Source organism: Sturnus vulgaris, chromosome 27, assembly GCF_052056855.1.
Source record: "Sturnus vulgaris isolate bStuVul1 chromosome 27, bStuVul1.hap1, whole genome shotgun sequence".
Taxonomy (NCBI): domain Eukaryota; kingdom Metazoa; phylum Chordata; class Aves; order Passeriformes; family Sturnidae; genus Sturnus; species Sturnus vulgaris.
In genome coordinates, this window is record NC_142269.1 from 4,336,102 (window position 1) to 4,363,300 (window position 27,199).

Here is a 27,199-nt window from a genome sequence, read left to right on the forward strand (position 1 = left end):
CCAATCAGCAGCGAGGCGGCTGGAATTATGAATGGGCTGTTACACACGTCACCCGCCGCCGTTTAAAGGGCCCGCGGCTGCGCGGGGACCCCGCCGGGACCCTCGGGGGGACAACTGGGACCCCTCCGGCCCCGGGGCGCGTCCTGCGGGCTGGACACACCCGAGAAGGGGCGGCTGCAGCCTCCCGAACCCTCACCGACCCCTCCACCCCCTCAGCCAATTCACCCCCGCCCCTCCCATCCCCACCCCCAGGAGCCACAAAGGACATTTAACAAACGACAGTGAAGTTTCTTAATTAAAAAGGCAAAATAAATCTACACTGCTGTACATATACACATTACTTACATTACAAAATCCCAGAGAAGTATTTGCTGTGTCAGCTAGGCTCTGCTCATTCCCTTATTTCCCTCAGAAACTGCTTCTTTTGGGTCAAAGAGTAATGAAATAAACGAAATAAATCTGTGAGCCACCAAATGACAGCACACTGTGAGGTGTGGATACAAACGGTGACAGTGTGGAACAGGATCCGTGGAGTTCTGTCCAATTCCATGGAATTACCTCACGTGTGGATCAACTCTGCTCTGGATTTTAAGGATTTACAAAAATAAATCTTCAGCTCTGGCCCAGGAGGAAGCAGCGACCACCCGGCCCAGCTGGGTTTTGATGTACAAAAGTGACACCGGCCCAGGGTGGGGACAGCAGGAGAAGCTCTGGGAACACGAGGGCTCAGCCTCGGGACCCGGCGCCTCTCTGGGAGCTGGAATTGCTCCAGGACACCTCTCACCTCTGGAAACAAATATCCACCGAGCTCCTGCCCGGGGGCAGGGCCGGCACAGCTTTCACCTCTGCATAAAATTCTTTTCCAAGGCTGCAGGAGTCCTCTGCAGGGAGTGGATGTTGCGTTTGACCCGATCCTCCAGGCTGGAGGTGGAGGCACTCTCCAGCTTCAGGCGGCTGCAGGGAATGGGAGCACAGGGAGAAATCACAGCTCTGACACTCCAGGAGAGCAGCTTTGCCTTAGACACTGGATATCGGGAGGGAATTCCTTCCTGGCAAGGGCTGGAATGGAATTCCCAGGGGAAGGTGTGGCTGATCCATCCCTGGGACAGGGGGAGGTGGCCCTGACATGCCAAGGGGGGGATTTCAGGTCCCTTCCCACCCAAACCACGCCAGGATTCTGTGATTTGGGGATGTCGGCTCTGGGCAGCCTCAGGGCTTTGCTGCCATGAGCACAAGGGATTAAATTAATCCGAGCTCAAACACAGACTCCAGTCCCACACACTCACAGGGACTTGCAGGCCTCAAACTGTTCCAAGTTCCCAAAACCTGAAAATTTCTAAATATCTCCATATAAAGCACTCCCAGGGTGACCAAACATCACCAAATGCCCAGCTTGGCTCGGACTCCTAATTAGCAAGAAGCAATTTTTTGGGTCGAGGGGGAAATTTGGGAAGAGCAAGAAGCAATTTTTTGGGTTGAGGGGCAAATTTGGGAACAGGAAGAAACAATTTTTTGGGTTGGGGGGAAATTTGGGAATGGGCTGAGGGGGAAATTCAGGAACAGCAAGAAGGAATTTTTGGGTTGAGGAGAAATTTGGGTACAGCAAGAAGGAATTTTTAGGGTTGAGGGGAAAATTTGGGAAGAGCAAGAAGCAATTTTTTGGGTTGGGGGGCAAATTTGGGAATGGGCTGAGGTGGAAATTTGGGAAGAGCAAGAACCAATTTTTTGGGTTGGGGGGCAAATTTGGGAATGGGCTGAGGTGGAAATTTGGGAAGAGCAAGAAGGAATTTTTTGGGTTGGGGGGCAAATTTGGGAATGGGCTGAGGTGGAAATTTGGGAAGAGCAAGAATCAATTTTTGGGGTTAAGGGGAAAATTTGGGAAGAGCAAGAATCAATTTTTTGGGTTAAGGGGAAAATTTGGGAAGAGCAAGAATCAATTTTTGGGGTTAAGGGGAAAATTTGGGAAGAGCAAGAATCAATTTTTTGGGTTAAGGGGAAAATTTGGGAAGTGCAAGAAGGAATTTTTTGGGCTGAGGGGGAAATTTGTGAAGAGCAGCTCTGCAGGACACAGGGGAAATGTATAATTCCACAATTTCAGCCATCCCAAAAGCTTGGATTGCCCTTGGATGAGGGGGTAAAAACTCACTGGAAGAATTTCCCATCCCTGGTGTCGAGTTTCTGCAGCTCCTTCTCCAGCTCCTCCTCCCTGCGGTGCTTCCTGAGGTTGTTGGCTCTCTCCTCCTCCCTCCACTTGGCATTTTCCATCATTTCCTGCCTCTTCCTCTCCAGCTCCTCAGCTGAGATTTTTCTGTTTGGGTGGAAAACTTGTTTGGAGAAATTTTTTTTTTTTTTTTTTTTTTTCTGGGAAGCAGCAGCAGCCCCACATCCCTCACCTCCCAAATTTTGGGATCATGGAATTGTTGAGGTTGGAAAAGGTTCAAAACTTGTGAGGATATTTGGGAATATCTCACATCCCCAGCAGGAATTATTTTTTTTTTCTCCCTCTCTGATTTAATTTTACCCTTAATTGGTTTTAATTGATCTCTAAGATGATGCTGTCAGGATCCCCTTTTGACTGATGGAAAAAAAAGGAAAAATTAAATTTTTTTGGGGGGGGGATTTTTTCTGTGGGATTTTTCATGGCATTTTTCTATGGGATTTTCTGTGGGATTTTCTGTGGGATCTTGTGTGGGATTTTCCATGGGATTTTCTGTGGCATTTTCTGTGAGATTTTTTTTCTATGGGATTTTCCTATGGGATTTTCTGTGAGATTTTTCTATGGGATTTTCCTATGGGATTTTCTGTGAGATTTTTCTGCAGGATTTTCCTTGAGATTTTCTGTGGGATTTTTTTCTGTGGCATTTTCTGTGAGATTTTTTGTGAGATTTTTTTTTCTATAGGATTTTCTATGGGATTTTTTCTATGGGATTTTTCTGGCTGTTCCACCCATCCCACTCCCATCAGCAGAGGAAATCCTGGTCCCCAGGTGTGCCCAGGTGTCCCCAGGTGTCCTCAGGTGTGCTCAGGTGTGCCCAGTGTGTCCCCAGGTGTCCCCAGGTGTGCCCAGGCGTGTCCCCAGGTGTGCCCAGCTGTGGCCCAGGTGTGCCCAGGTGTGCCCCCAGGTGTGTCCGCAGGTGTGCCCAGGTGTGCTCAGGTGTCCCCAGGTGTGTCCCCATGTGTCCCCAGGTGTGCCCAGGACACTCACCTGGTGTAACCTGAGGGCTGCTGGCGCCTGAAGCTTTTTTTGGGGGAAGGGTTCCTGGCTCTGCTCTTCTCCTCACGGCTGCTGTGCCTGCAACCCAAACCAGCCCTGTTAGCACCAAAATCCCCAAATCCCAAAAATCCCCCAAATCCCAAAAATCCCCCTCCCAAACATTCCCTGAGGCTTTTCATTTAACAGCTCTCAATGATCCCTTTGAATATATTAATATATTAGATATCATTTCATGTATTTTATTTTATATATTATTTTATTTTTATATAGTATATATTTATATTTTTCTTGTTTTATTTCTATATTTATTATTTTATTTCTATATTTATTATTTTGTTTATATATTTATTATTTTATTCATATATTTATATATTTATAATTTTATTCATATATTTATAATTTTATATATTATACTATATATATTCCTAATTCATATTTATTACCATAAATATATCTTTCATTAAATTATCTTTACCATTAAAGATAATTTAAATTTAATTGAATTAGTTCTGAATTATCAGTTAGAAGAGAATTATATATTAATATATTATATATAATTTTATGTATTCTATTTATTCATATATTATTCTTTTTTATATTATGTATTTATTACTTTATTTGTATATTTATCACTCTATCTATATATTTATTATTTTATTTATATATTATATTATATATATTTATTATTTATATTTATTACCATAAATGTATCTTTCATTAAATTATCTTTACCATTAAAGATAATTTAAATTTAATTGAATTAGTTCTGAATGATCAGTTAGAAGAGAATTATATATTAATATATTATATATAATTTTATGTATTTTATTTTATATATTTATATATTATTCGATTTTTATATATTATATATTTATTACTTTATTTATATATTTCTTATTTTTATATATTTATTATTTTATTTTTATATTATATTATATACACTTATTATTTATATTTATTACCATAAATATATCTTTCATTAAATTATCTTTGTTTCACCATTAAAGATAAATTAAATTTAATTGAATTAGCTCTGAATGATCAGTTAGAAGAGAACTGGGATTCCACCAGCAAACAACAAATACCTGCTTTGATAATTTTATCTGTATTAAATAAATTATTACTGTATTTATTATATATTTACTATTTATTTTATATATTAGATATCATTTATTCTATATACATATATAACATATAAATATTATATATAATATATAAAATTTACAAATACATATTATATATAATTTTGTATATTTTATTTTATATATTCTTATCTATTATTTTATTTATATACATTACGGGTTATATATTCTATATTGTATATTGTATGTTATATATTGTATATTCTATATTATATATTTTATATAATATGTTCTATATTATACATTTATTGTATATTTTATATTTTATATTATATATTTTATATCTATTGTATATAACAGGTGTTGCAGTGTGAAACCAGAGCCTCTCTGAGTGTCTCAGAGAGAGAACAAAATGCAAGAATTCAATCAAAAACCTTCAGAGAAATTCAAGCACACGAAGCCACAGGCATGAACAGAGGTGTGAGCTTTAGTTTTAAATAAGCAGAAATATTCTTCAGCTGCACAGACACGAAACAGAAGCAAAAACGTTAATTTTAATTAAATAAAATACGTTTGAAGTGCCTTAAAGAGCAAAATCTTAGCTCTGAGAAGAGAAACAGTGCGAGCTCCAGGCCAGCTGTGGGCACTGATTGGTGCAGGATCAATGGCCAGGATCAATGGCCACAGACAGGGCTGGGCTCCCCAGCCCCACTCACTGCCTGCTGTGGCTCCTCCTGCTGCACTCGTCCTGCTGCTGGTCCTGGTGGCCCTGCTGGTGGCCCTGGTGGCCCTGGGGGCTCCGGGAGCGCTCCCTGGGCTGCCCTGGGGGGCTCCTGCCCAGCTCAGGGTCCCTCACCTGCAACACACAGTGCAGACACAGCTCAGGGAGAGCAATTACATTGTATCCTATATGGGACCATACAGCACAGTGTATCAGACCTATACATCATATTATATAACATGGAGTATTGTGTAATCTCATATCATATCATGTGTATTCCATTCCATTCCATTCCAATTCTATTCCAAATCCATTCCATTCCAATTCCATTCCATTCCAAATCCATTTCTATTCCATTCCAATTCCATTCCCATTCCCATTCCCATTCCAATTCCATTCTATTCTACTCTATTCCATTCCATTTCTATATGTCTATTCCATTTCCCTATTTCTATTCCATTCCACTTCCCTATTCCTGTTCCATTTCCATATTCCTGTTCCATTTCCATATTCCTGTTCCATTCCCATATTCCTATTCCTATTCCATTTCTATATTCCTATTCCTATTCCATTTCCCTATTTCTATTCCATTCCCATATTTCTATTCCATTCCCATATTTCTATTCCATTTCCATATTTCTATTCCATTCCCATATTTCTATTCCATTTCCATATTTCTATTCCATTTCCATATTTCTATTCCATTTCCATATTTCTATTCCATTTCCATATTTCTATTCCATTTCCATATTTCTATTCCATTTCCATATTTCTATTCCATTTCCATATTTCTATTCCATTTCCATATTCCTATTCCATTTCCACATTCCTATTCCATTCCATTTCTATATTCCTATTCCTATTCCATTTCTACATTCCTATTCCATTTCTACATTCCTATTCCATTTCTACATTCCTATTCCATTTCTACATTCCTATTCCATTTCCATCCCATTCCATTTCCACACTATAAAAGTAATGCCCTATAAAATCTGGTTTAGCCCCTAAGCTGGAAGCAGTTTGTAAATTCCCACAAGGAAAAACTGTAATGATGAAGGCAGCCACCACAGCAACCCATTCCTGGAGAGAAAAATAAATTCAAGGCTCAGATGGCTCCAAATTGAACCCAAAATTTATTTATTCCTGTTCTGGCTACTCAGCAATTCCCAAATTCCTGCTTTTCCCTGTCCCAGGTGTCCCTGTAACCACATCCTGGGATTTTGGAAGGAATTTGATGTCCTTTGGAAAGGTTTTGATGTCCCTTCCCATCCATTCCATCATTCCATGGATAATCAGGAACATTTGAACAAACCTCACCCTGATTTCCAAGCAAATTCCACTGAATCAATCTCTGAATAATCTGAATTTCAAGGCTTAGATGGCTCCAAATTGAATCTAAAATTTATTTATTCCTGTCCTGGCTCCTGCAGCAATTCCCAAATTCCTGCTTTTCCCTGTCCCATGTATACCTGTAATCCATATCCTGGGATTTTGGAAGGAACAATCTGGGTTTTTTTCCCAAATTCCTGCTTTTCCCTGTCCCACATGTACCTGTAACCACATCCTGGGATTTTGGAAGGAACAATCTGGGTTTTTTTTTTCCCAAATTCCTGCTTTTCCCTGTCCCATGTGTACCTGTAATCCATATCCTGGGATTTTGGAAGGAGCAGCCTTGCAGGAGGAGCTCTCCACTCTTTTCTGAGACCTAAAAAAAAGAAAACAAATCCCTGTTGAATCAAATAAATAACGAGAATAAATCCATTTTTTTACCCATTGAACTCCTCCTATCACGCCTTAACGATGCGAGCCAACACACTGAGTGAAATATTAATTAAAGGCATTAATTAGGAGGCCAAAATTCAGCAAGAAGGAGCAGGAAATGAAAGTAAAATTTCCATCCAAATGGGAATCTCACCTGTTCCTGGCCCTGCCGTGCTCAGAGCTGGAGCTGTCGCTGCTGGAGCTGCGCCGTCGATGTTTCTTGTGCTTCTTCTTCTTCTCCTTCTTCTTCTTCCTCTCCTTTTTATCCAAACTGTTCTGCAGCTGAAAAGGCAAAAAAAAAAAAAAAAATTAAAAAAAAAAAAAAAATCACTTCGGGATCTCAGGGAAAAAGAGGAGAAAAGCAGAGGAAAAAAAAAATAAAAAGGAAAAAAAATATTTATAAGGGATAGAAAAAAACGCCTGCGGGCGTTTGTAAAAATGGTAATTTAAATTAGATTTTAAAAGAATGATAATTTAAATATGAAAATAGAAATATATTATATAATATATGATGTTATAGTACAAGATATTATTTCTATTACATTACATTATAGCATATTGTTACATTATATTTTATTATGTAATATCAAATTATATATTACATTATATGACATCATATATTATATTATATCATATCATACCTTATACTATATTATAATACAATATTATATAATATTCTATTATTATATTATATATAATTATGCTATATAATATATCATAAAATATTTTATAATATTATATATTATGTTATTGTATTATATTATAATATTAAAATATTATTATATTATATTACATTATATTACATTATATTGTAGTACTATATTATTTATATATTCTTTTATTTTATATTATATTACTATATTATATTATTATTATATTCTATTTTATTATAATATTATAGTATATATTATTATAATATTACATTATATTCTATGATTATATTATATTCTATATTAGATTATATTAAATATTATTATAATATATTATATTCTATGATTATATTATATTTATATGTTACGATATATTATATATTATTATATTACATTAATATATTATATTATATTATTATATATTATTATATTATATTAATATATTAATATATTAATATAGTAATATATTATTATATTACATCAAATTACATTGCATTATATCATATTATACCACATATTATATTATATTGTATTATTATATATTACACCTTACATCTATTATACGATTTTTAGAATATAAAATTACAATTTAAATCATACATTTAGAAAATAACACATCTATAAAAGTCAAGAGATTGGCAGAATTTTTCCATTTCAAGGTGTAAAAAATGTCTTTGCATTGTTTACAAGAGAAATAAACTTCATAAAAATGTAGGTATTTATAAAAAAATAAGAAATTTAAAAGCAGAAAATTTCATTGAACTCTCAAAATTGAGGAGTTTAAGGAATAAACAGCTCAGCTCCTCATCCTGAACTATGGAAATTCTGATTTTTTTGCCCTCCTGGCACAAAACCTGAGCCAAAAAAAAAAATCTTTACAAGAAATAGAAAAATGTGAAGACATTTCTAAACGTCTTCCAATTTCTGAAATTTATAAATTTAAATTCATACATTTAAAAATTCTGATTTTTTTTGCTCCTCACACCTACCAAGGCTTTGATTTTCTTCATTTTCACTGGGTTGTTCAAAACTTCTCTTTTCTTTTCCTCCTCCCTCTTCCTAAAGCAGGAATAAAAAAAAAATAAAAATCAGAGTTTTGATCACATTTCACCAATGCAAGGCAGGTAAAAAAACCACTTTGGGATGTTTTAAAGCCCTTCCCCCTCTGTGCTGTGGCCCAGCCCAACAAAATTTTTAATTATAGATATAAATTTTCAATTATAGATATAAATTTTCAATTATAGATGAAGAAATTTAAATGTGTAGACATATAAATGTCAGTTTAGATATATAAGAATTCAAATTTATATATATATATATATATATATATTTAATTTAAATAATTAAATCCATTTAATTTATCTTTAAGTTTAAATTCATAGATAAAGAGATTTAAATGTATAGACATATAAATATCAGTTTAGAGATATAGGAATTCAAATTTATATATTTATTTAATTTAAAGAATTAAATGGATTTAATTTGTCTTTAAGTTTAAACTTATAGATAAGGAAATTTAAATGTGTTGATATCTAAACCTTTAAATTCATGATACAGAAATGTAAATGTACAAATACATTCACTTCAATTCATAGACACAGAAATTTCAATTCCTAAGTACATCAATGCTAATTTATAGATAAATTAATTTAAATTTTACCAATGCAAGGCAGGTAAAAATCACTTTTTTAAATCTCTGTGCCCCAGCCCCACCCATTTTTCATGGAATAAATAACTCTGGAGTTGTTGCATTTCACTGTTACCTATTTTAATTTTTCCCAGTAAAGATCTGTTATCCCTATTCCCATCTCTGCCTGAAAGCTCCTTAATTTCAAAATTATCATTTTAAATCAAAAATTATAGAGAATATAAATCAAAATTTATAGAGAAGAGATTTATATTTTCCATTTCAGGACAGGCTCCTGCCTTTCTCAGCAGCCTTTCAAACCAAGTGCCTTGGTTTAATCTGAATTTCCCAGCCCCTGCACCAAACAATGTGAGGGTTGTGATTGCCAATTGAAACATACTTAAATATGCTTTAAATATATTTTAATATACTTTTAATAGACTTTAAATATACTTCAAATATAAATATACTATATACTTTAAATATATTTTTAATATACTTCAAATATACTTCAAATATGCTTAAAATATGCTTAAAATATAAATATACTATCTACTTTAAATATATTTATAATATACTTCAAGTATACTTTAAATATGCTTTAAATATAAATATACTATGAATATACTTTAAATATATTTTTAATATACTTAAAACATACTTAAAATATACTTTAAATAAATTTAAATGTACTTTAAATATGCTTTAAATATAAATATACTATAAATATACTTCAAATATACTTCAAATATACCTCAAATATACTTCAAATATACTTCAAATATACCTCAAATATAAATATACTATGAATATACTTTAAATATATATTTTAATATGCTTTAAATATAAATATACTATACATATAATTTAAATATATTTTAATATACTTAAAATATACTTAAAATATGCTTTAAATATGCTTTAAATATGCTTTAAATATCTTTTTAATATACTTAAAATATACTTAAAATATACTTAAAATATGCTTTAAATATGCTTTAAATGTATACTATATACTTTAAATATATTTTAATATACTATAAATATACTTTAAATATACTTCAAATAAATTTAAATGTACTTTTAATATGCTTTAAATAGAAATATACTTCAAATATACTCCAAATAAATTTAAATGTACTTTTAATATGCTTTAAATACAAATATACTTTAAATATACTCCAAATATACTTTAAATATACTCCAAATATACTTTAAACGTACTTTTAATATGCTTTAAATATAAATATACTTTAAATATACTCCAAATATACTTTAAATATACTCCAAACATACTCCAAACATCCTCAGATATGTTCAGATGTCCTGCAGACACCAGTGACCTGAGCAGAGGTGTGAAGGGCGCCCTCTGTTTCCCCCTCACCTGATCATGAAGAGCGGGTCCTCTCGGATCTTGGTGGCCATGTCCAGCACAGAGCTGGCCCCAGCCCTGGCAAAGATGGATCCAGGCAGCAGCCCCGTGTCCCCAGAGCCAGCAGTGTCCTTGTCCCCAACCTTGTCCAGGATGAATTTGTCCACAGGGCGGCCCAGCAGGTATTCATCCCTGTTCACCATTCCCCCGGGGCCCTGGTACATCCACTCCAGCTTCTCCTCACGCTTCCTGGGCCAAAAAAATTAAAATAAAAGAATAATTTGGATTTATTCTGGTGCTTCCAGGATAAGCTGGAAGGTTCAAGGTGGGGTGAGTGGGGGTGGTTTGGTGTTGGAAACCCAAAGGATGGGGAGGGTTGGGATTGTTCAGTCTGGGAAAGCTTTGGGGTGACCTGGTTGGGGGATTTCAGTACCTGACAGGGGCTCCAGGAGAGCTGGACAGGGATTTGGGACAAGGGACAGAGGGACAGGACACAGGGAATGGGTTTGAATTGACAGAGGGCAGGGCTGGATGGGATTTTGGGAAGGAATTCCTCCCTGGGAAGGAGGGGAGAGGATGGAATAGAAATCCCAGAGCAGCTGTGGCTGCCCCTGGATCCCTGGCAGTGTCCAAGGCCAGGCTGGACAAGGCTACAGGGACAGTGGGAGGTGTCCCTGCCATGGCAGGGGTGGCACTGCCTGGCCTTTGATGTCCCTTCCAGCCCAGCCCATTCCTTGAGCAGCAGAGCCACTGTCCCCATGGCTGTGCCAGGGACACGGGCAGCACCACCCCACCCCACCCCAGAGCAGGCTTGGCTGTCCCCTGTGCTGTCCCTGCGCTCTCTGTGCTGTCCCCTGTGCTGTCCCCGTGTTCTCTGTGCTGTCCCCATGGCATTCCCTGTGCTCTGTGCTGTCCCCTGTGCTGTCCCTGTGCTCTCTGTGCTGTCCCCTGTGCTGTCCCCGTGTTCTCTGTCCTGTCCCCTGTGCTGTCCCCGTGGCATTCCCTGTGCTCTTTGCTGTCCCCATGCCATCCCCCATGCCAGCTCCATACTATCCCCATGCTATCCCTATGCCACCCTGTGCCATCCCCATGCTATTCCCATGGTGTCCCCCATGCCATCCCTCTGCCATCCCCATGCTATTACCATGACATCCCTATGCCATCTCCATGCTGTCTCCCACACCACTGCCATGTCACCCCTGTGCCATCCCAATGTCATCCCCCATGCCATCCCAATGTCATCCCCACGCCACCCCTGTGCTGTCCCCGTGCCACCCCAATGTCATCCCCCATGCCATCCCCATGCCATCCGATGCCACCCGTGTGCTGTCCCCGTGCCACCCCCTCTCACCGCACGGTGCCCATGTCCTCGGCGTAGCGCTGCATCTCCTCCCGCGCCCGCTCCTCCTGCAGCTCCCGCTGCAGCTCCTCGATCTTCTTCCTCTCGGCCTCATGCTTCTGCTCCGCCTTCCACACCTTCTCCACATTGCGCAGCGTCTGCGGGTGCCAGCTCTTCTTCAGGTTCTGCAGAGACACGGAATGGCACCGGGATCAGAATCGGGATTGGAACTAGGATTGGCATCGGGATCGGAACCGGCATTGGCACCGGGATCAGAACCGGGATTGGCACCGGGATCAGAACCGGCATTGGCACAGGGATTGGCATCAGGATCAGAACTGGGATTGACACCGGGATTAGCATCAGGATCAGAACTGGGATTGGCACCAGGATCAGAACCAGCACTGGCACTGGGATCAGAACTGGGACTGGCATCGGGATCAGAACCAGGGCTGACACTGGGATCAGAACCAGGATTAACACCGGCATTGGAAATGGCACTGGCACCAGGATTGGCACTGGGATCAGAATCGGCATTGGCACCGGGATTGGCACCAAGCAGCCAGGGCCCAGCCCACCAACACCGGGAGCCAGGCCCGGAGAATGGACCCGCAGCTCCCCTGGCCCTGGGAGCGGCCTCAGGTCCCGGGGAAACTGCGCGTTCCTGCCCTGCAGCCCCGTCAGCACCGCCGGGCTCCTCTCAGCCCTTCCTCAGCCCCCCACGACCCCTCCAACCCCCCCTCAGAGCCCTCCCGACCCCTCTCACCCCCCTGGCCCCCTTCAATACCCGCTGCCCCCCCTCAGTCTCCCCTCAGACCCCCCATGCTCCCTTCCCGACCCCTCCCCAGCTCCCCTCAGCCCCCCCAGCCCCTCTCCCTCCCCCAATGACCCCCAGACCACCTGAACTCTCTGAGCCCCTCCCGGTCCCCCTCAGTTCCTGCTTCCCCTCAGCCCCCCCGGCCCCCTTCATGCTTTCCCGTTCCCCTCTCAGTCCCACCCGGTTCCCCTCACCAGGTCTCCCCCCATTTCCCGCTCAGTCCCCCCAGTTCCCCTCACCAGGTCTCCTTGCCCCCATTCCCCTCTCACCCCCCCGGTTCCCTCACTCTCCTCCCAGCCCTCCCGGTTCCTCTCACGAGGTCTCTCCTCGGTTCCCCTCGCAGTCCCCGCAGTTCCCCTCCCCAGGTCTCCTTCCCGGTTCTCCCATTCCCCTCTCACCGCCCCCTCCGGTTCCCTCACTCCCTTCCCAGCCCCACCCGGTTCCCCTCACCAGGTCTCCCCCTCCCATCGCGGCCGCCGGTCGAACGCGTCCCCCGCCTCTACCGGGACAGGAAATACGTCATCAGCGCGCCGCCGCTTGTGTTCCGCGCGTCTCTTCCTCCTTCATGCATCACTTCCGGCGCGCCGCTGAAGCGGCGGGGAAGATGGCGGCGCGCAGTAGGAGCGATGCGGAAGGAGGAGGGAGAGAAAGAACCGGCGGGGAGGCCCCTCAGTACCGGCCTTGGGGGTGTTTTCGTTCCGTTCATGGAATCCAGCGTGGTTTGGGAGGGGAGGGACCCCAAAGTTCATCCATCCATCATCCGCCCCTTGCCATGGACAGGGACACCTTCCACCGTTCCAGTTTGCTCCAAGCCCAGTCCAACCTGGCCTTGGGCACTTCCAGGGAATTAAGACAAGATCTGAGCCTGTTTCAAATGAGGCTGGTTGCAGCAATCCCAAAGAAACGCCTGGAAATGATGAAGTGAGTAACTCCAAAAGCACCTACAGGCACGGAACGAGTCTGGCAGGCTGTGCTCACCCCAGCAACGCGCGGAGGGCACGGGCAGCGCCTCTGGCTCGGACCTTTGGTGCCAGAGTGACGAGTTCATTGGCGCACAACCCGCCCCGGGGCAGAGCCGGGCGGTTCTGGCATCTCCGGTGGTGCCCGGGCTGGGTCAGGACCTGGCACCTCCCGGTCTGTGGTGGGGTAGAGCTAAGGAAGGATCTCCTGTGCCGGGGCGGGGCAGAGCTGGGGAACCTCTTGGGATACAGCCGGTGATCTCCCGGGATACCAGCAGTGATCTCCCAGTTTGGAGCCTGTGTTATCCCGGGATACCAGCAGTGATCTCCCAGTTTGGAGCCTGTGTTATCCCGGGATACCAGCAGTGATCTCCCAGTTTGGATCCTGTGATATCCCGGGATACCAGCAGTGATCTCCTGGGATACACCCGGTGATCTCCCAGTTTGGAGCCTGTGTTATCCCGGGATACCAGCAGTGATCTCCCAGTTTGGAGCCTGTGTTATCCCGGGATACCAGCAGTGATCTCCCAGTTTGGAGCCTGTGTTATCCCGGGATACCAGCAGTGATCTCCCAGTTTGGAGCCTGTGTTATCCCGGGATACCAGCAGTGATCTCCCAGTTTGGAGCCTATGATCTCCTGGGATACCAGCAGTGATCTCCCAGTTTGGATCCTGTGATCTCCCAGTTTGGATCCTGTGATCTCCCGGGACAGACCCCGCACTCCCCAGGGCCAGGCCGGGTTCGAACCCGTGACCCTGCGCTCCCCAGCCGGCCGCGCTGCCCCCGCGCCACCGCGCCCGCGGCGCCCCCGCCCCCCCCCCCCATGCCCGCTCCCGGGGCGTGGCTCAGGGGCAGCGCTGCCGCCTGCGGGGCCGGGGGTCACGGGTTCGAGCCCCGGGGCTACCCACAAGATGGCCTTGAGTCATCGCAGCCACCCAACCGGGCTGGCCTGGGCGACAGAGCCTGGGGGAAACAGCTCAGCACAGCTCGTGACTCCTGGAAACACATTATACACAGAATTCTCTGTTTAAATGAAGGGTAATTACTCCAACAGGAAAAACTCGAGTGGCAGCTGCTGAGTTTGTGTGGCCGTGCAGAGCTCAGGAGAGCAGAGGGGAACGTGGCAAAGTTGAGAGTTCAGGCTTGCCAAAAGATCACCAAGTGGTTTCCAAGACCTCAGAGGGGTAAGAAAGGCTCTCAGTGGGCCGTGTGTGAGGGATTTGTGGAGGGAAAAAGGGAGAAAAAGCAGCAAAAGAGGGGGCACCTGGAGTTGAACCAGGGACCTCTTGATCTGCAGTCAAATGCTCTACCACTGAGCTATACCCCCTGGGACAGCTCCTGCACCAGGGAAATCGAAAAATATTTATTGGGAAAGAAAAAAGTTTTGTGTTCCAGGGATTGGATTCTTTTCCTTCACAGCTCCCAGTGCAGCCCAGGGAGTGCCTGGGAAAGGTACAGGGAGTTCAAGGTGGTGAATGATGGAAAAAATGGGAAATCCTGGTGGTGAGGACAGAGAATTAAGGACACACAGACAGTGAGGGCTGAGAGCACAACCCCAAAACTTTCCCAGTTTTTTTTTTTTTTTCTCTGATCCTGGGGTGCTGCAGCTCAGAACCAACGCCCCCCACACAGCACAAGCTCAGAGCTCTCCAGGGATTTTTACTTTGGCAAAATTTTGGCAAAAAGAAGAGGAAAAGAGGGGGCACCTGGAGTTGAACCAGGGACCTCTTGATCTGCAGTCAAATGCTCTACCACTGAGCTATACCCCCTGTCTCACTGCTCCCAAAAAAAGAACAATAAAATCCCTGAAACCCAGCTCAGGTTTTGTTCCCACTGCAGGTAAATGTCCCAGCCAAACCTGCACAGAAACAAATCTTGTGTCTGGGCTTTGTCCCTGCCCCAGAGCTTGGGTTCCTGCAGGATTTCTGTGGTTCAGTGCTCAGTTTGGAATCCTGCAGGTTCCAGCCCTGCTGCTCTGCAGGCACAGACACTGGGGGTATAAAAAGAGGGAATCTTCCTCGTTTTTTTCATGGGAAAAAAAGGGAGAAAGGGGGCACCTGGAGTTGAACCAGGGACCTCTTGATCTGCAGTCAAATGCTCTACCACTGAGCTATACCCCCTGACACATTTAAAGTCATTTTTAGAGACTCAGGTTTTTCTCTCTGTGGGTTGGATCCCTTCACTTGACAGGCCCCAAAGGCCTGTGCAGGAAATTAATTGTGAGAAATTATGAGAAATGATGGGAATGAGGAGAAATTCTGGTAAATGGTGGCTACAGAGAATTAAAAGCAGAGAAAGGCACTCCCAGAGCCTGTGGTTCTCACCCAGTGTAAAATCCTGCTCTTCTCCAGGGCCTTGGTGCTTCCACCCCACATTCCCTGCCCAGCACAACCTCCCACATCCCACAGGACCTTCCCAGGAAAGATTTGGGCAAAAGGAAGAGGAGAAATAAAGAGAAAAGAGGGGGCACCTGGAGTTGAACCAGGGACCTCTTGATCTGCAGTCAAATGCTCTACCACTGAGCTATACCCCCTGGGACAGCTCCTGCACCAGGGAAATTTGAAATATTTATTGGGAAAGAAAAAAGTTTTGTGTTCCAGGGATTGGATTCTTTTCCTTCACAGCTCCCAGTGCAGCCCAGGGAGTGCCTGGGAAAGGTACAAGGGGTTCAAGGTGGTGAATGATGGAAAAAATGAGAAATCCTGGTGATGAGGACAGAGAATTAAGGACACACAGACAGTGAGGGCTGAGAGCACAACCCCAAAACTTTCCCAGTTTTTTTTTTTTTTCTCTGATCCTGGGGTGCTCAGAACCAACGCCCCCCACACAGCACAAGCTCAGAGCTCTCCAGGGATTTTTCCTGTGGGAAAATTTTGGGAAAAGGAAGAGGAAAAGAGGGGGCACCTGGAGTTGAACCAGGGACCTCTTGATCTGCAGTCAAATGCTCTACCACTGAGCTATACCCCCTTGGGCTGACAGGGAGATTTAAAATCATTAATTTGCAAAGTGAGGAGTTTTTCTGTGCATGGATTGGATTCCTTTAATCCACAGCTCCCTGTGCTCCTCAGTGTGCCCGTGGGAGGGCGTAAAACACCACAAATTAGGTATGAAAATGAGGAGAAAATTGGGGAAAAAAAAGAAAATTAGGGGGAAAAGTTGCTACAGAGGGAAGCACGGAGAGGCAGCGAATGGTTCTCACACAGAACACAAACCCTGAACTTTCCCAGCAGTCAGAGCCCAAATCTTTTGAAGTTGAAGGTCCCAGCCATCACTGAGGGTACAGAACAAAGTCACCAGATCCAACCAGAGCTCTCCAGCTTTTTTTTTTTTTTTTGGGGAAGGATTTTGGCAAAATGAAGGTGGAAGGAGGAAAAAAAAAGAGGGGGCACCTGGAGTTGAACCAGGGACCTCTTGATCTGCAGTCAAATGCTCTACCACTGAGCTATACCCCCTGGGACAGCTCCTGAGAAAAATAAAATATTTGAAGGATGTTTTTCCCAAATCCCTGAGTTCTCTGTCCCTGAGGAATTGGCTCCTGCTGCTCCAGCAGCAGCCACTGAGTCCCTGCCCTCTCACCTTGGCCCAGTTCCTCCCCAGCTCCTCCCAGTCCCAGTCTGGACTCTGAACCTCGGTGCAGTCTCTGACATTTCCCCCTCTCTCCCATCTCTGATGGCAGCAGGGAGAAGAAGGAGCGGGGGGGGAGGCTGAGCTGCCCAAAGCCCCCCAAAATCCCCAGGGAGAGGCAGCAGAAGAGGGAGCACCTGGAGCTGAACACCTGCACCAGGGAAATTTGAAATATTTATTGGGAAAGAAAAGAGTTTTGTGTTCCAGGGATTGGATTCTTTTCCTTGACAGCTCCCAGTGCAGCCCAGGGAGTGCCTGGGAAAGGTACAGGGAGTTCAAGGTGGTGAATGATGGAAAAAATGAGAAATCCTGGTGGTGAGGACAGAGAATTAAGGACACACAGACAGTGAGGGCTGAGAGCAAAACCCCAAAACTTTCCCAGTTTTTTTTTTTTTTCTCTGATCCTGGGGTGCTCAGAACCAACGCCCCCCCACACAGCACAAGCTCAGAGCTCTCCAGGGATTTTTCCTGTGGGAAAATTTTGGGAAAAGGAGGAGGAAAAGAGGGGGCACCTGGAGTTGAACCAGGGACCTCTTGATCTGCAGTCAAATGCTCTACCACTGAGCTATACCCCCTGGGGAATGACCTGTGCCAGGGAAATCTAAAAACATTTCTTGGGAAAGGGAGAAGTTTTTCTCTCTCTGGGTTGGATTCCTTTACTCAGCAGCTCCTGTTGAAGGTGCAGGGATAAAATGGGATCAAATGTGGCAAATGGGATTCCTTTCATTCCATTTCCCAGCCCTGATCCACTCTGGGGTATTCCCCATTCCATGTCCTGGCTGGATCCAGTTCAGATTTCTTCCCATTCCATATGCTGGCTATTATCCAGTCCAGGTTTTCCTCCTTACCATATCCCACCCTGTTCCAGTCCGGGTTTTCCCCCATTCCATATTGACTGCAATCCAGACCGAGTTTTCTTCCATTCCCTATCTCTTCAAAATCCGGTCCGGGTGTTCCTCTCTTCCATTTCTTCATCGTGATCCAGTCCAGGTTTTTCCCCATTCCATGTATCGGCTGCAATCCAGTCCAGATTTCGTTTTCTCCCAAATCCATATTCCAGCTGTGATCCAGTCTGGGTTTTCCTCCATTCCATATTCTTCTCTGATCCAGTCCAGGTCTTCTTCCATTCCCTGTCTTGGCTGTTATCCCATCCAGGTTTTCCTCTATTCCGTATCCCACCCTGATCCTGTCTGGATTTTGCTCCATTCTGTATCCGGGTCCTGATCCAGTCTCAATTTTCCCCCATTCTAGATTCCAGCCAGGCTCCAGTCCTGGTTTTCCCCCCATCCCGAATCCCACCTTTATCCAGTCCGGGTTTTGCCCATTCCAAATTCCAGCCCGGATCCAAGGTTCAGTTTTCCCCATTCCAGATTCCAGCCTGGATCCATTCCTGGTTTTCCCCTATTCCATATTCCAGCCGGGATCTATTCCTGGTTTTCCCCCATTCCCAGTTTTCCCCATTCCATATTCCAGCCTGGATCCATTCCTGGTTTTCCCCATTCCAGATTCCAGCCCGGATCCATTCCTGGTATTTCCCCATTCCGGATTCCAGCCTGGATCCATTCCTGGTTTTACCCCATTCCCGCTTTTCCCCCATCCCGGATTCCAGCCCGGATCCATTCCTGGTTTTCCCCCATTCCGGATTCCAGCCTGGATCCATTCCCGCTTTTCCCCCATTCCGGATTCCAGCCCGGATCCATTCCTGGTATTTCCCCATTCCGGATTCCAGCCCGGATCCATTCCTGCTTTTCCCCCATTCCGGATTCCAGCCCGGATCCATTCCCGGTATTTCCCCATTCCGGATTCCAGCCCGGATCCATTCCTGGTATTTCCCCATTCCGGATTCCAGCCTGGATCCATTCCTGCTTTTCCCCCATTCCGGATTCCAGCCCGGATCCATTCCCGGTATTTCCCCATTCCGGATTCCAGCCTGGATCCATTCCCGCTTTTCCCCCCATTCCGGATTCCAGCCTGGATCCATTCCCCGTTTTCCCCCATTCCGGATTCCAGCCCGGATCCATTCCCGCTTTTCCCCCATTCCGGATTCCAGCCCGGATCCATTCCCTGTTTTCCCCCGTTCCGGATTCCAGCCCGGATCCATTCCCCGTTTTCCCCCATTCCGGATTCCAGCCTGGATCCATTCCCGCTTTTCCCCCATTCCGGATTCCAGCCCGGATCCATTCCTGGTATTTCCCCATTCCGGATTCCAGCCCGGATCCATTCCTGCTTTTCCCCCATTCCGGATTCCAGCCCGGATCCATTCCCGGTATTTCCCCATTCCGGATTCCAGCCCGGATCCATTCCTGGTATTTCCCCATTCCGGATTCCAGCCTGGATCCATTCCCTGTTTTCCCCCATTCCTGATTCCAGCCCGGATCCATTCCCTGTTTTCCCCCATTCCTGATTCCAGCCCGGATCCATTTCCTGTTTTCCCCCATTCCGGATTCCAGCCCGGATCCATTCCTGCTTTTCCCCCATTCCGGATTCCAGCCCGGATCCATTCCCGGTATTTCCCCATTCCGGATTCCAGCCTGGATCCATTCCCGCTTTTCCCCCCATTCCGGATTCCAGCCTGGATCCATTCCCCGTTTTCCCCCATTCCGGATTCCAGCCCGGATCCATTCCCGCTTTTCCCCCATTCCGGATTCCAGCCCGGATCCATTCCCTGTTTTCCCCCGTTCCGGATTCCAGCCCGGATCCATTCCCCGTTTTCCCCCGTTCCGGATTCCAGCCCGGATCCATTCCCTGTTTTCCCCCATTCCTGATTCCAGCCCGGATCCATTCCCCGTTTTCCCTCGTTCCGGATTCCAGCCTGGATCCATTCCCTGTTTTCCCCCATTCCGGATTCCAGCCTGGATCCATTCCCTGTTTTCCCCCATTCCTGATTCCAGCCCGGATCCATTCCCCGTTTTCCCCCATTCCGGATTCCAGCCCGGATCCATTCCCTGTTTTCCCCCATTCCTGATTCCAGCCCGGATCCATTCCCTGTTTTCCCCCATTCCGGATTCCAGCCCGGATCCATTCCCTGTTTTCCCGCATTCCTGATTCCAGCCCGGATCCATTCCCCGTTTTCCCCCATTCCGGATTCCAGCCTGGATCCATTCCCTGTTTTCCCCCGTTCCGGATTCCAGCCCGGATCCATTCCCTGTTTTCCCCCATTCCGGATTCCAGCCCGGATCCATTCCCTGTTTTCCCCCATTCCTGATTCCAGCCCGGATCCATTCCCCGTTTTCCCCCATTCCGGATTCCAGCCTGGATCCATTCCCTGTTTTCCCCCGTTCCGGATTCCAGCCCGGATCCATTCCCCGTTTTCCCCCATTCCGGATTCCAGCCCGGATCCATTCCCTGTTTTCCCCCGTTCCGGATTCCAGCCCGGGTCCGGGTTGAGTTTTCCCCATTCCAGAGAATTCCTCCCCCCGGATCATTCAGCCCAGAGCGGGGCTCGGGCAGACCCCGATTTCCCCGGGATTCCTCACCCGGGGCACGGCCCCTGCTCTTCTCCAGGGCCTCGGTGCTCCCACCCCACATTCCCTGCCCAGCACAACTCCCACATCCCACAGCAGCTTCCCAACCTTCCCCTGAAGGATTTGGGCCATAGGAAGGTTGGATAAAGAGGAAAAGGAGGAGAAAAGAGGGGGCACCTGGAGTTGAACCAGGGCCCTCTTGATCTGCAAATTCTCTCCCACTGAGCTTTCCATGCTCCCCCTGCTTTCCATGGCCATTCCCAGCAGGAATCTCCCTGCTCATTACCATCCCAGCAGAACTCCGCTAATTAATCCCAGCACAAAATCCAAATCCTCCCAAAATCCTCATCCCTTTCCTCACCACCAGCCCCTGGTGCTGCTCTGCCCTGCTGGGAATCTGCTGCGTCCCCTCTGGCCAGCAGGCACAGCACGGCTTGGGGTGGGGGGAAATCTGGGAATTCCGGGCTCCCAACCCCATTTTTGGGGATAAAAAGATGGAAAAAGAGAGGGGGCACCCGGATTTGAACCGGGGACCTCTTGATCTGCAGTCAAATGCTCTACCACTGAGCTATACCCCCACCTGGGCAAGGTAAGCAGGTGAGGCTCCTCATGGCCAGGTGAGGCTCCTTGTGGCCACTGACGTGGCTCTGTCACATTCCAGGGCTGGCTGTCACATCCCAGCCCTCCCTCCCGGTGAGGCAGGTACTGAATTCCCACCTGATTCCCTCTAAAAATCCCCAAATGTGGGCAAAGGAAAGGAACATTTCCAGCAGGGACTTCACAATGTCACCGCAGGTCTCAGGGCGTGCCCAGCCTGGCTCAGGAATTACTGCCACAGCCTCCAAAAATCCCCCCCCCCCAAAATGTTTAATTTTTAAGCTGTGGAGAAAACTTTCACAAAGCAGGAATGTTCAAAGTGAGCCACGAGAGCAGCTTTATTGGGCAGGTTCCTTACATGAAACTCTGCAGTGATGATCCCTTCTTGGGAAGACAGGAATCCCCTCCAGCTGCAGGTTTGGAATGTTGGGATCGCACCCAGAGCCCTTGCAGAGGCTCCAGGGAATGATCCACGGGCGCTCTCCTGCTCCAAACCCCTGCGGAGAGCAGAGGGAGTGACCCTCAGCATGTGCAAATCCTCAGCCAGGTTTCCTCCTGCTGCCTGCACCCAGCTCTGGGATATCCAGAAATATCCCAAAATATCCCCAAATAGCCAGAAATCCACCGGGAACGGTCAGAGAGGTTTAAAACCCCTCCCAAATCGGGGCCAGGGGGTTTGTGGCTGCCTTCCCCGCTGTGACCTCGGCACCAAAACATCGGGAATGGGACAGGAACATCGGGAATGGCACAGAACCGTCAGGAATGGCATGAAATCCTCGGGAATGGCACAGAAGGTATCAGGAGTGGAATGAAATCCTCGGGAATGGCACAGGAACGTCGGGAATGGCACAAAATGTCAGGAATGGGCAGAACAAAAGGCATCGAGAATGGCACAAAATCATCAGGGTAGCACAGGAATCAGAAAGGGAACAGGAACATCTGGAATGGATGGCACAGAACCATCAGGAATGACACCAAATCACTGGGAATGGGCAGCATATAAGCATCAGGAATGGCACAGAAACATCTGGAATGGCCACAGGAGCATCAGGAATGGCCACAGGACCATCAGGAATGGAACAGGAACATCAGGAATGGCACAGAAGGCATCAGGAATGGCACAGGACCATCAGGAATGGCCACAGGACCATCAGGAATGGCACAGGACCATCAGGAATGGCACAGAACCATCAGGAATGGCACAGAACCATCAGGAATGGCACAGAACCATCAGGAACGGCCACAGGAGCATCAGGAATGGCACAGGACCATCAGGAATGGCCACAGGACCATCAGGGATCTCCAGAAGTGCAGCAGGACCAGCTCGGTGCCAGCTGGAGGCAGGAATTGCAGTGCTGGGATTCCCCCTTTTCCTGCCCCATGATTTGGAGTCAGGGCAGCCCTTCAGGCACCAGGGCCCCAAACCCAGGGCAAAGCCACCCCAGTGTCACCTGTGGGCTCAGGGATGAGGCTCCCCCCTTGCTGTGGGCCAGGAAATCACAGCTCCCACCCAAACCATTCCCTTTGCTCCAGGAACAGCAGGAAAACCACAAACAGCCCAAGCTTTTCCCTGGCCATCCCTTCCCACTCTGCTCCTGCAGGTTCTGGGCTGATCCCGAGCTCAGCTCAGGTGCAATTGGCTCCAGGCACTCCTCAGGTGACAGCAGTGGTGTCCCCACGTCCCTCGGGTCCCACTGAACCCTGCAGCTCCCAGGGCAGCTCAGCCTCGGGCACTGTTTCACTCTCAACACTTAAATAATGCCCATTCTGGAAGAAAATTCTGGGAATTCTCCAACTCTGGGAGTTCCTGCACAAAGGCAGAGCTGCCACAGACCCCTCCCAGCTCCCCTCACACAAGGCATCCATTCAGGGTCACTAAATCCAGGGCTTCTTTAGGGACCTGCCTGAAAAAACAGCTGTTTAAATCCCCCCAATCCCATTTTCCAGCTGGAGCTCCATAAAGACACAGAATTTCTTCCCAGCACAATCCTGCTTCTATTTGGCAAGAAAAAACACCAGTGAGTTGGCAGGAGGAGTTTTATTTTGTGTCCCTGGCCAGGGGCAGGATGAGGGTGGGGATCAGGCGATGCTCCCGGCGTTGGAGGCGATCCTGGGCCACAGATCTGCACATTCCTTGGCCACGGGGCCAGTGATGGCTGAGCCTGGAAAACAGGGACAACACCACAGGGGCTGAGAGGCTGGCATGGAATTCCCAGAGAAGCTGGGGCTGCTCCTGGATCCCTGCAAGTGTCCAAGGCCAGGCTTGGAGCAGCCTGGAATAGTGGGAGACATCCCTAGGATGAGCTTTGAGCTCCTTTCCAACCAAACCCCGGTGGAATTCTGTGATTCAGGGCAGCATTTCCCACCTCAAATCCCACTCTCTGAGTGCCCTGTGGCACTGCCAACCCCCCTCCCCGCCGTGTTCCCAGCAGGACACAGCCCCCAGCCTCACCTTTCATTTCCCCTTTGTTATTTACAATCACTCCCGCGTTGTCCTCGAAGTACAGGAACACTCCATCTTTTCTCCTGTACGATTTCCTCTGCCTGATCACCACTGCTGGATGCACTGTGAGGAAAAAAAAATAAAAATGTCACAGCCCTCAGGATGGGCACACATCCCTGACACACCCCACAGCAATCAAAGCCAGAGCACAAATAAAGGGTGGGTTTTGTTTTGCACCTCGTGTTTGTGGTGTTTTGCTAAAAGGTTACACTTTGTGGTCAATGGTTCCCATGTAAAACTTGGAGCTGCATCTACACTTGGAAAATCCAGGGTTCTTCAGCTTCCCCACCTTTATTTTGAAATAAATTATTTATTCACAAACAATATTCAGCAAAAACTCCTCTGGAGAAGGAGCAGGGGGTGGACCTGTTTGGGATTTAAGGTCCCTTCCCACCCCAATAATTCAGTGATTCCATAATTTTTACTTTTAAATCCACGTGACATCACTCCTCTTTTACAGGTAGAGAAATGTCCTCAGGAGGAGATTTTGGGAATGAATTCCTCCCTGCCACAGGGTGGAATTCCCGGATCCCTGGAAGTGTCCCAGGCCAGGCTGGACCAGGAGCCACTCGGGACAGTGGCAGAGATCCGTGACCACGGACAGGATTTGAAGGTCCCAAACCCAAAAATGTCCCACCGCTGATTGAAATCAACAGCACCAGCAGCTGCCACTTCACCCAAAAGCGGCGCCTTTGCTCTGCCCTTCCACGACAACTCCCTGAGCCACGGCACGGACCCAACGAGTGCTTTACAGAAGGGGGGAGGTGACATTCCCGCGACATTCCCGCGACAGCCACGCTGGCACCCACCCTTCTTCCTCAGCTCGGGCTTGCCCTTCTTCACCGTGGCCATCACCATGTCACCCACGCCGGCCGCCGGCAGCCGGTTCAGCCGGCCCTTGATGCCCTTCACGGAGATGATGTACAGGTTCTTGGCCCCTGCGGAGAGCGGCGGCGCCGTTATCCCGGGATAACCGGGGAGCACACTGTCCTTATCCCGGGATAACCGGGGAGCACACTGTCCTTATCCCGGGATAACCGGGGAGCACTGCTGTCCTTATCCCGGGATAACCGGGGAGCACACTGTCCTTATCCCGGGATAACCGGGGAGCACTGCTGTCCTTATCCCGGGATAACCGGGGAGCACTGCTGTCCTTATCCCGGGATAACCGGGGAGCACTGCTGTCCTTATCCCGGGATAACCGGGGAGCAGCACTATCCTTATCCCGGGATAACCGGGGAGCACTGCTGTCCTTATCCCGGGATAACCGGGGAGCACACTGTCCTTATCCCGGGATAACCGGGGAGCAGCACTGTCCTTATCCCGGGATAACCGGGGAGCAGCACTGTCCTTATCCCGGGATAACCGGGGAGCAGCGCCGCCCTTATCCCGGGATACCCGGGGAGCAGCACTATCCTTATCCCGGGATAACCGGGGACAGCTTCTCGTGTCGCGCTGCCACCAGCACAGGCCCAGTGACGTATTCCAGAGGGAACGCGGAGGTTTGGAATTCACTGAACACCTCGCGGTCTCCGTTACTGACGGGCCCTTTCCCCCGGGCCTCTCCCGGTTCCCGGGGTGTCTCTCCCGCCGCCCCCTCGCTTCCAGCCCCGCACTCACCGGTGTTGTCGGCGCAGTTGATCACGGCCCCCACCGGGAGACCCAGGGAGATGCGGAACTTGGCCCCGGACGAACCTCCGCGTCCTGCGGGTCGAGAAGAGCGTTAAGGCCCCGGCACCGCCTCACGACGCGGCCGCGGCCAGCGCGGAGCCCGCCCCGCGCCTCACGGGGAGGGCGACGGCGACATCACCCGTGACATCCGCTCCCGCCCGGGCTCCGGTGCCTGTCCCCGGGTCCCCGCTGCGCCGGAGCGGCCACGGGGACACAGGATGGCGGCGGATGGAGCCGGATGGTGGCGGAGAGCAGCGCCCGCCTCACCTCGCTTCGACATCTTGGCGCCGGAAGAGGCGGCGGAAGTGACGTGACGCGCCCGTCCCGCCTCGCCGCGCGCGGCGCCCCCTAGCGGCGGCGGGAAACGCGGCGCCCTCAGCGGTACCGGGAGCACCGGGAGCACCAGGAACACCGGGAATACCGGGAACACCGGGAGGGGGCGGCGGGGATGGAAAGAAAAACCAGGGGATAAGTCGGGCGAGAAGACGTTGGGTAAAGGGAGAGGAAAAAAAAATAAAAAGGTAAAACAAGGGGGCACCCGGATTTGAACCGGGGACCTCTTGATCTGCAGTCAAATGCTCTACCACTGAGCTATACCCCCGCTGGAGGGCCGCCGGAGCTGGACTCCATTTAGGGCTCACTCCGCGCCTGCGCCATCCCCGCTCTGTGCACGGAACGGGGGCCGCGCGCGTGCAAACGCGGCCTTCCCGCCTCATCCCCCCCAACCCCGGAAACACCGACCAAAAAACACCGAAAAAAACGGAAAAAAAAGATTAAAAAAAAACAAAACACTCACTGAGGGGGCACCCGGATTTGAACCAGGGACCTCTTGATCTGCAGTCAAATGCTCTACCACTGAGCTATACCCCCGCTCGCCGCGCGCTTCCGCCGGGAATCCCCTCTACACCCGCCGCTCCCCCAAAGGTCACCGGTTCGAATCCCGCCTCGCCCGCCGCGTAGGATTTTTTTTTTAGTTTTTTTTTTTTTTTTTGCGGTTTTTATGCCGTTTTCAGCCCTTTTTGGGGTTGTTCCAGCTCAGCGCTGCGCCCCCCAGGGGCGCGCACCCCGCTCGCGCACGCGCGGGTGCGCGCTCCGCCCATTTTCCTCCCCCCCCGCCCCTTCCCGACTATTTAAAGTCGCGACATCGCGGGCGGCGGCTCAGTGGAAGAAGAGGAAGGCGGCGAAGGAGGAGGGTGGGAGTGATTTTTTTTATTTTATTTTTTAATTTTTTTTTTTTTTTTCTTTTAATTTTTATTTTTTTCCCCCTCCTCCTTGCACGCGAATTTTTCGGCCATGAACCCCAACTGTGCGCGCTGCGGGAAGATCGTGTACCCCACGGAGAAGGTGAACTGCTTGGACAAGGTGAGCTCCGCAGGGTCGCACGTGGGGATTGGGATAAGAATTTGGGGTTTTTTTTGGTTTTTTTTTTTTCCTCCATAGGATCGCCTCTGCATGGGATGGTTTCTCTCCTCACCCCCGTTCTTGGGGATTTTCCCCAGGAATTTCGTTGTCCTGGGGGTCTCCCCCAGCATTCCAGCCCCCCACGGGTGGCACTTCCTTATGGACACGGCTCTCCCTCCCCCCGCCCCCAATCCTATTCCCGGGATTATTTCCACGCTTCCCACCCCACTCCCCGCTTTTCCCGCGGGTATTTCCACCCCGAATCCCTTCGCGGTGGGACCCCATTGTCCCGGGGGGGACCCCAGGGAATTTGGGTCCCCCCCCCAGCCCCCTTTTCCTGGGGGTCCCAGGAGCCCCCCGGTGTCCCCAGGGAGGGGACAGGGACGGAGATTTTTAC

At 47.8% G+C, this 27,199-nt stretch overlaps 3 protein-coding genes and 10 non-coding genes across 13 annotated transcripts in view; 1 reads left to right on the forward strand and 12 right to left on the reverse strand.

The window, feature by feature from the left end:
• Positions 1–277: 277 nt before the first annotated feature.
• On the reverse strand, positions 278–13,126 carry CWC25 (CWC25 spliceosome associated protein). Its single transcript, XM_088179522.1, has 10 exons — positions 13,034–13,126; positions 11,779–11,951; positions 10,440–10,676; positions 8,418–8,487; positions 6,933–7,060; positions 6,653–6,722; positions 5,013–5,152; positions 3,206–3,292; positions 2,147–2,308; positions 278–954 (listed from the first exon to the last, which is right to left on the reverse strand). The coding sequence occupies exons 1-10, from the start codon at positions 13,049–13,051 to the stop codon at positions 840–842; spliced, it is 1,200 nt and encodes a 399-aa protein (XP_088035648.1). The 5' UTR covers positions 13,052–13,126; the 3' UTR covers positions 278–839.
• Positions 13,127–14,797: 1,671 nt separating this feature from the next.
• On the reverse strand, positions 14,798–14,869 carry TRNAC-GCA (transfer RNA cysteine (anticodon GCA)). The gene has a single exon. It is a non-coding gene; the product is annotated as a tRNA-Cys (tRNA).
• Positions 14,870–15,239: 370 nt separating this feature from the next.
• On the reverse strand, positions 15,240–15,311 carry TRNAC-GCA (transfer RNA cysteine (anticodon GCA)). Its single transcript has one exon. It is a non-coding gene; the product is annotated as a tRNA-Cys (tRNA).
• Positions 15,312–15,590: 279 nt separating this feature from the next.
• TRNAC-GCA (transfer RNA cysteine (anticodon GCA)) lies at positions 15,591–15,662 on the reverse strand. Its single transcript has one exon. It is a non-coding gene; the product is annotated as a tRNA-Cys (tRNA).
• A 341-nt stretch (positions 15,663–16,003) lies between these two features.
• Positions 16,004–16,075, reverse strand: TRNAC-GCA (transfer RNA cysteine (anticodon GCA)). The gene has a single exon. It is a non-coding gene; the product is annotated as a tRNA-Cys (tRNA).
• A 362-nt stretch (positions 16,076–16,437) lies between these two features.
• TRNAC-GCA (transfer RNA cysteine (anticodon GCA)) lies at positions 16,438–16,509 on the reverse strand. Its single transcript has one exon. It is a non-coding gene; the product is annotated as a tRNA-Cys (tRNA).
• A 413-nt stretch (positions 16,510–16,922) lies between these two features.
• On the reverse strand, positions 16,923–16,994 carry TRNAC-GCA (transfer RNA cysteine (anticodon GCA)). The gene has a single exon. It is a non-coding gene; the product is annotated as a tRNA-Cys (tRNA).
• A 675-nt stretch (positions 16,995–17,669) lies between these two features.
• On the reverse strand, positions 17,670–17,741 carry TRNAC-GCA (transfer RNA cysteine (anticodon GCA)). The gene has a single exon. It is a non-coding gene; the product is annotated as a tRNA-Cys (tRNA).
• A 3,395-nt stretch (positions 17,742–21,136) lies between these two features.
• On the reverse strand, positions 21,137–21,208 carry TRNAC-GCA (transfer RNA cysteine (anticodon GCA)). The gene has a single exon. It is a non-coding gene; the product is annotated as a tRNA-Cys (tRNA).
• Positions 21,209–23,250: 2,042 nt separating this feature from the next.
• On the reverse strand, positions 23,251–25,746 carry RPL23 (ribosomal protein L23). Its single transcript, XM_014885527.2, has 5 exons — positions 25,669–25,746; positions 25,351–25,434; positions 24,540–24,668; positions 23,680–23,793; positions 23,251–23,389 (listed from the first exon to the last, which is right to left on the reverse strand). Exons 1-5 carry the CDS (start codon positions 25,679–25,681, stop codon positions 23,307–23,309), a joined length of 423 nt encoding a protein of 140 aa, XP_014741013.1. The 5' UTR covers positions 25,682–25,746; the 3' UTR covers positions 23,251–23,306.
• Positions 25,747–25,930: 184 nt separating this feature from the next.
• TRNAC-GCA (transfer RNA cysteine (anticodon GCA)) lies at positions 25,931–26,002 on the reverse strand. The gene has a single exon. It is a non-coding gene; the product is annotated as a tRNA-Cys (tRNA).
• Positions 26,003–26,199: 197 nt separating this feature from the next.
• Positions 26,200–26,271, reverse strand: TRNAC-GCA (transfer RNA cysteine (anticodon GCA)). The gene has a single exon. It is a non-coding gene; the product is annotated as a tRNA-Cys (tRNA).
• A 270-nt stretch (positions 26,272–26,541) lies between these two features.
• Positions 26,542–27,199, forward strand: part of LASP1 (LIM and SH3 protein 1) — a 32,068-nt gene continuing 31,410 nt past the window's right edge. The window contains exon 1 of the mRNA XM_088179766.1: positions 26,542–26,763. Within this exon, the coding sequence (XP_088035892.1) occupies positions 26,695–26,763 (69 nt within the window). The 5' untranslated portion in view covers positions 26,542–26,694. The remainder of the gene's footprint in view (positions 26,764–27,199) is intronic.

What these genes read in the sequence shown, in the direction of transcription:
- CWC25 (XM_088179522.1), bottom strand. An exon ending in CAGCCCTCAGGTTACACCAG is followed by an intron (nt 2,309 to 3,205) that starts GTGAGTGTCCTG and finishes CCACCCAAACAG; the next exon opens with AAAAATCTCAGCTGAGGAGC. An exon ending in AGGGATGGGAAATTCTTCCA is followed by an intron (nt 955 to 2,146) that starts GTGAGTTTTTAC and finishes CATTCCCTGCAG; the next exon opens with CCGCCTGAAGCTGGAGAGTG.
- RPL23 (XM_014885527.2), bottom strand. An exon ending in CAACTGCGCCGACAACACCG is followed by an intron (nt 24,669 to 25,350) that starts GTGAGTGCGGGG and finishes CGCTCTCCGCAG; the next exon opens with GGGCCAAGAACCTGTACATC. An exon ending in TAACAAAGGGGAAATGAAAG is followed by an intron (nt 23,390 to 23,679) that starts GTGAGGCTGGGG and finishes CCTGTTTTCCAG; the next exon opens with GCTCAGCCATCACTGGCCCC.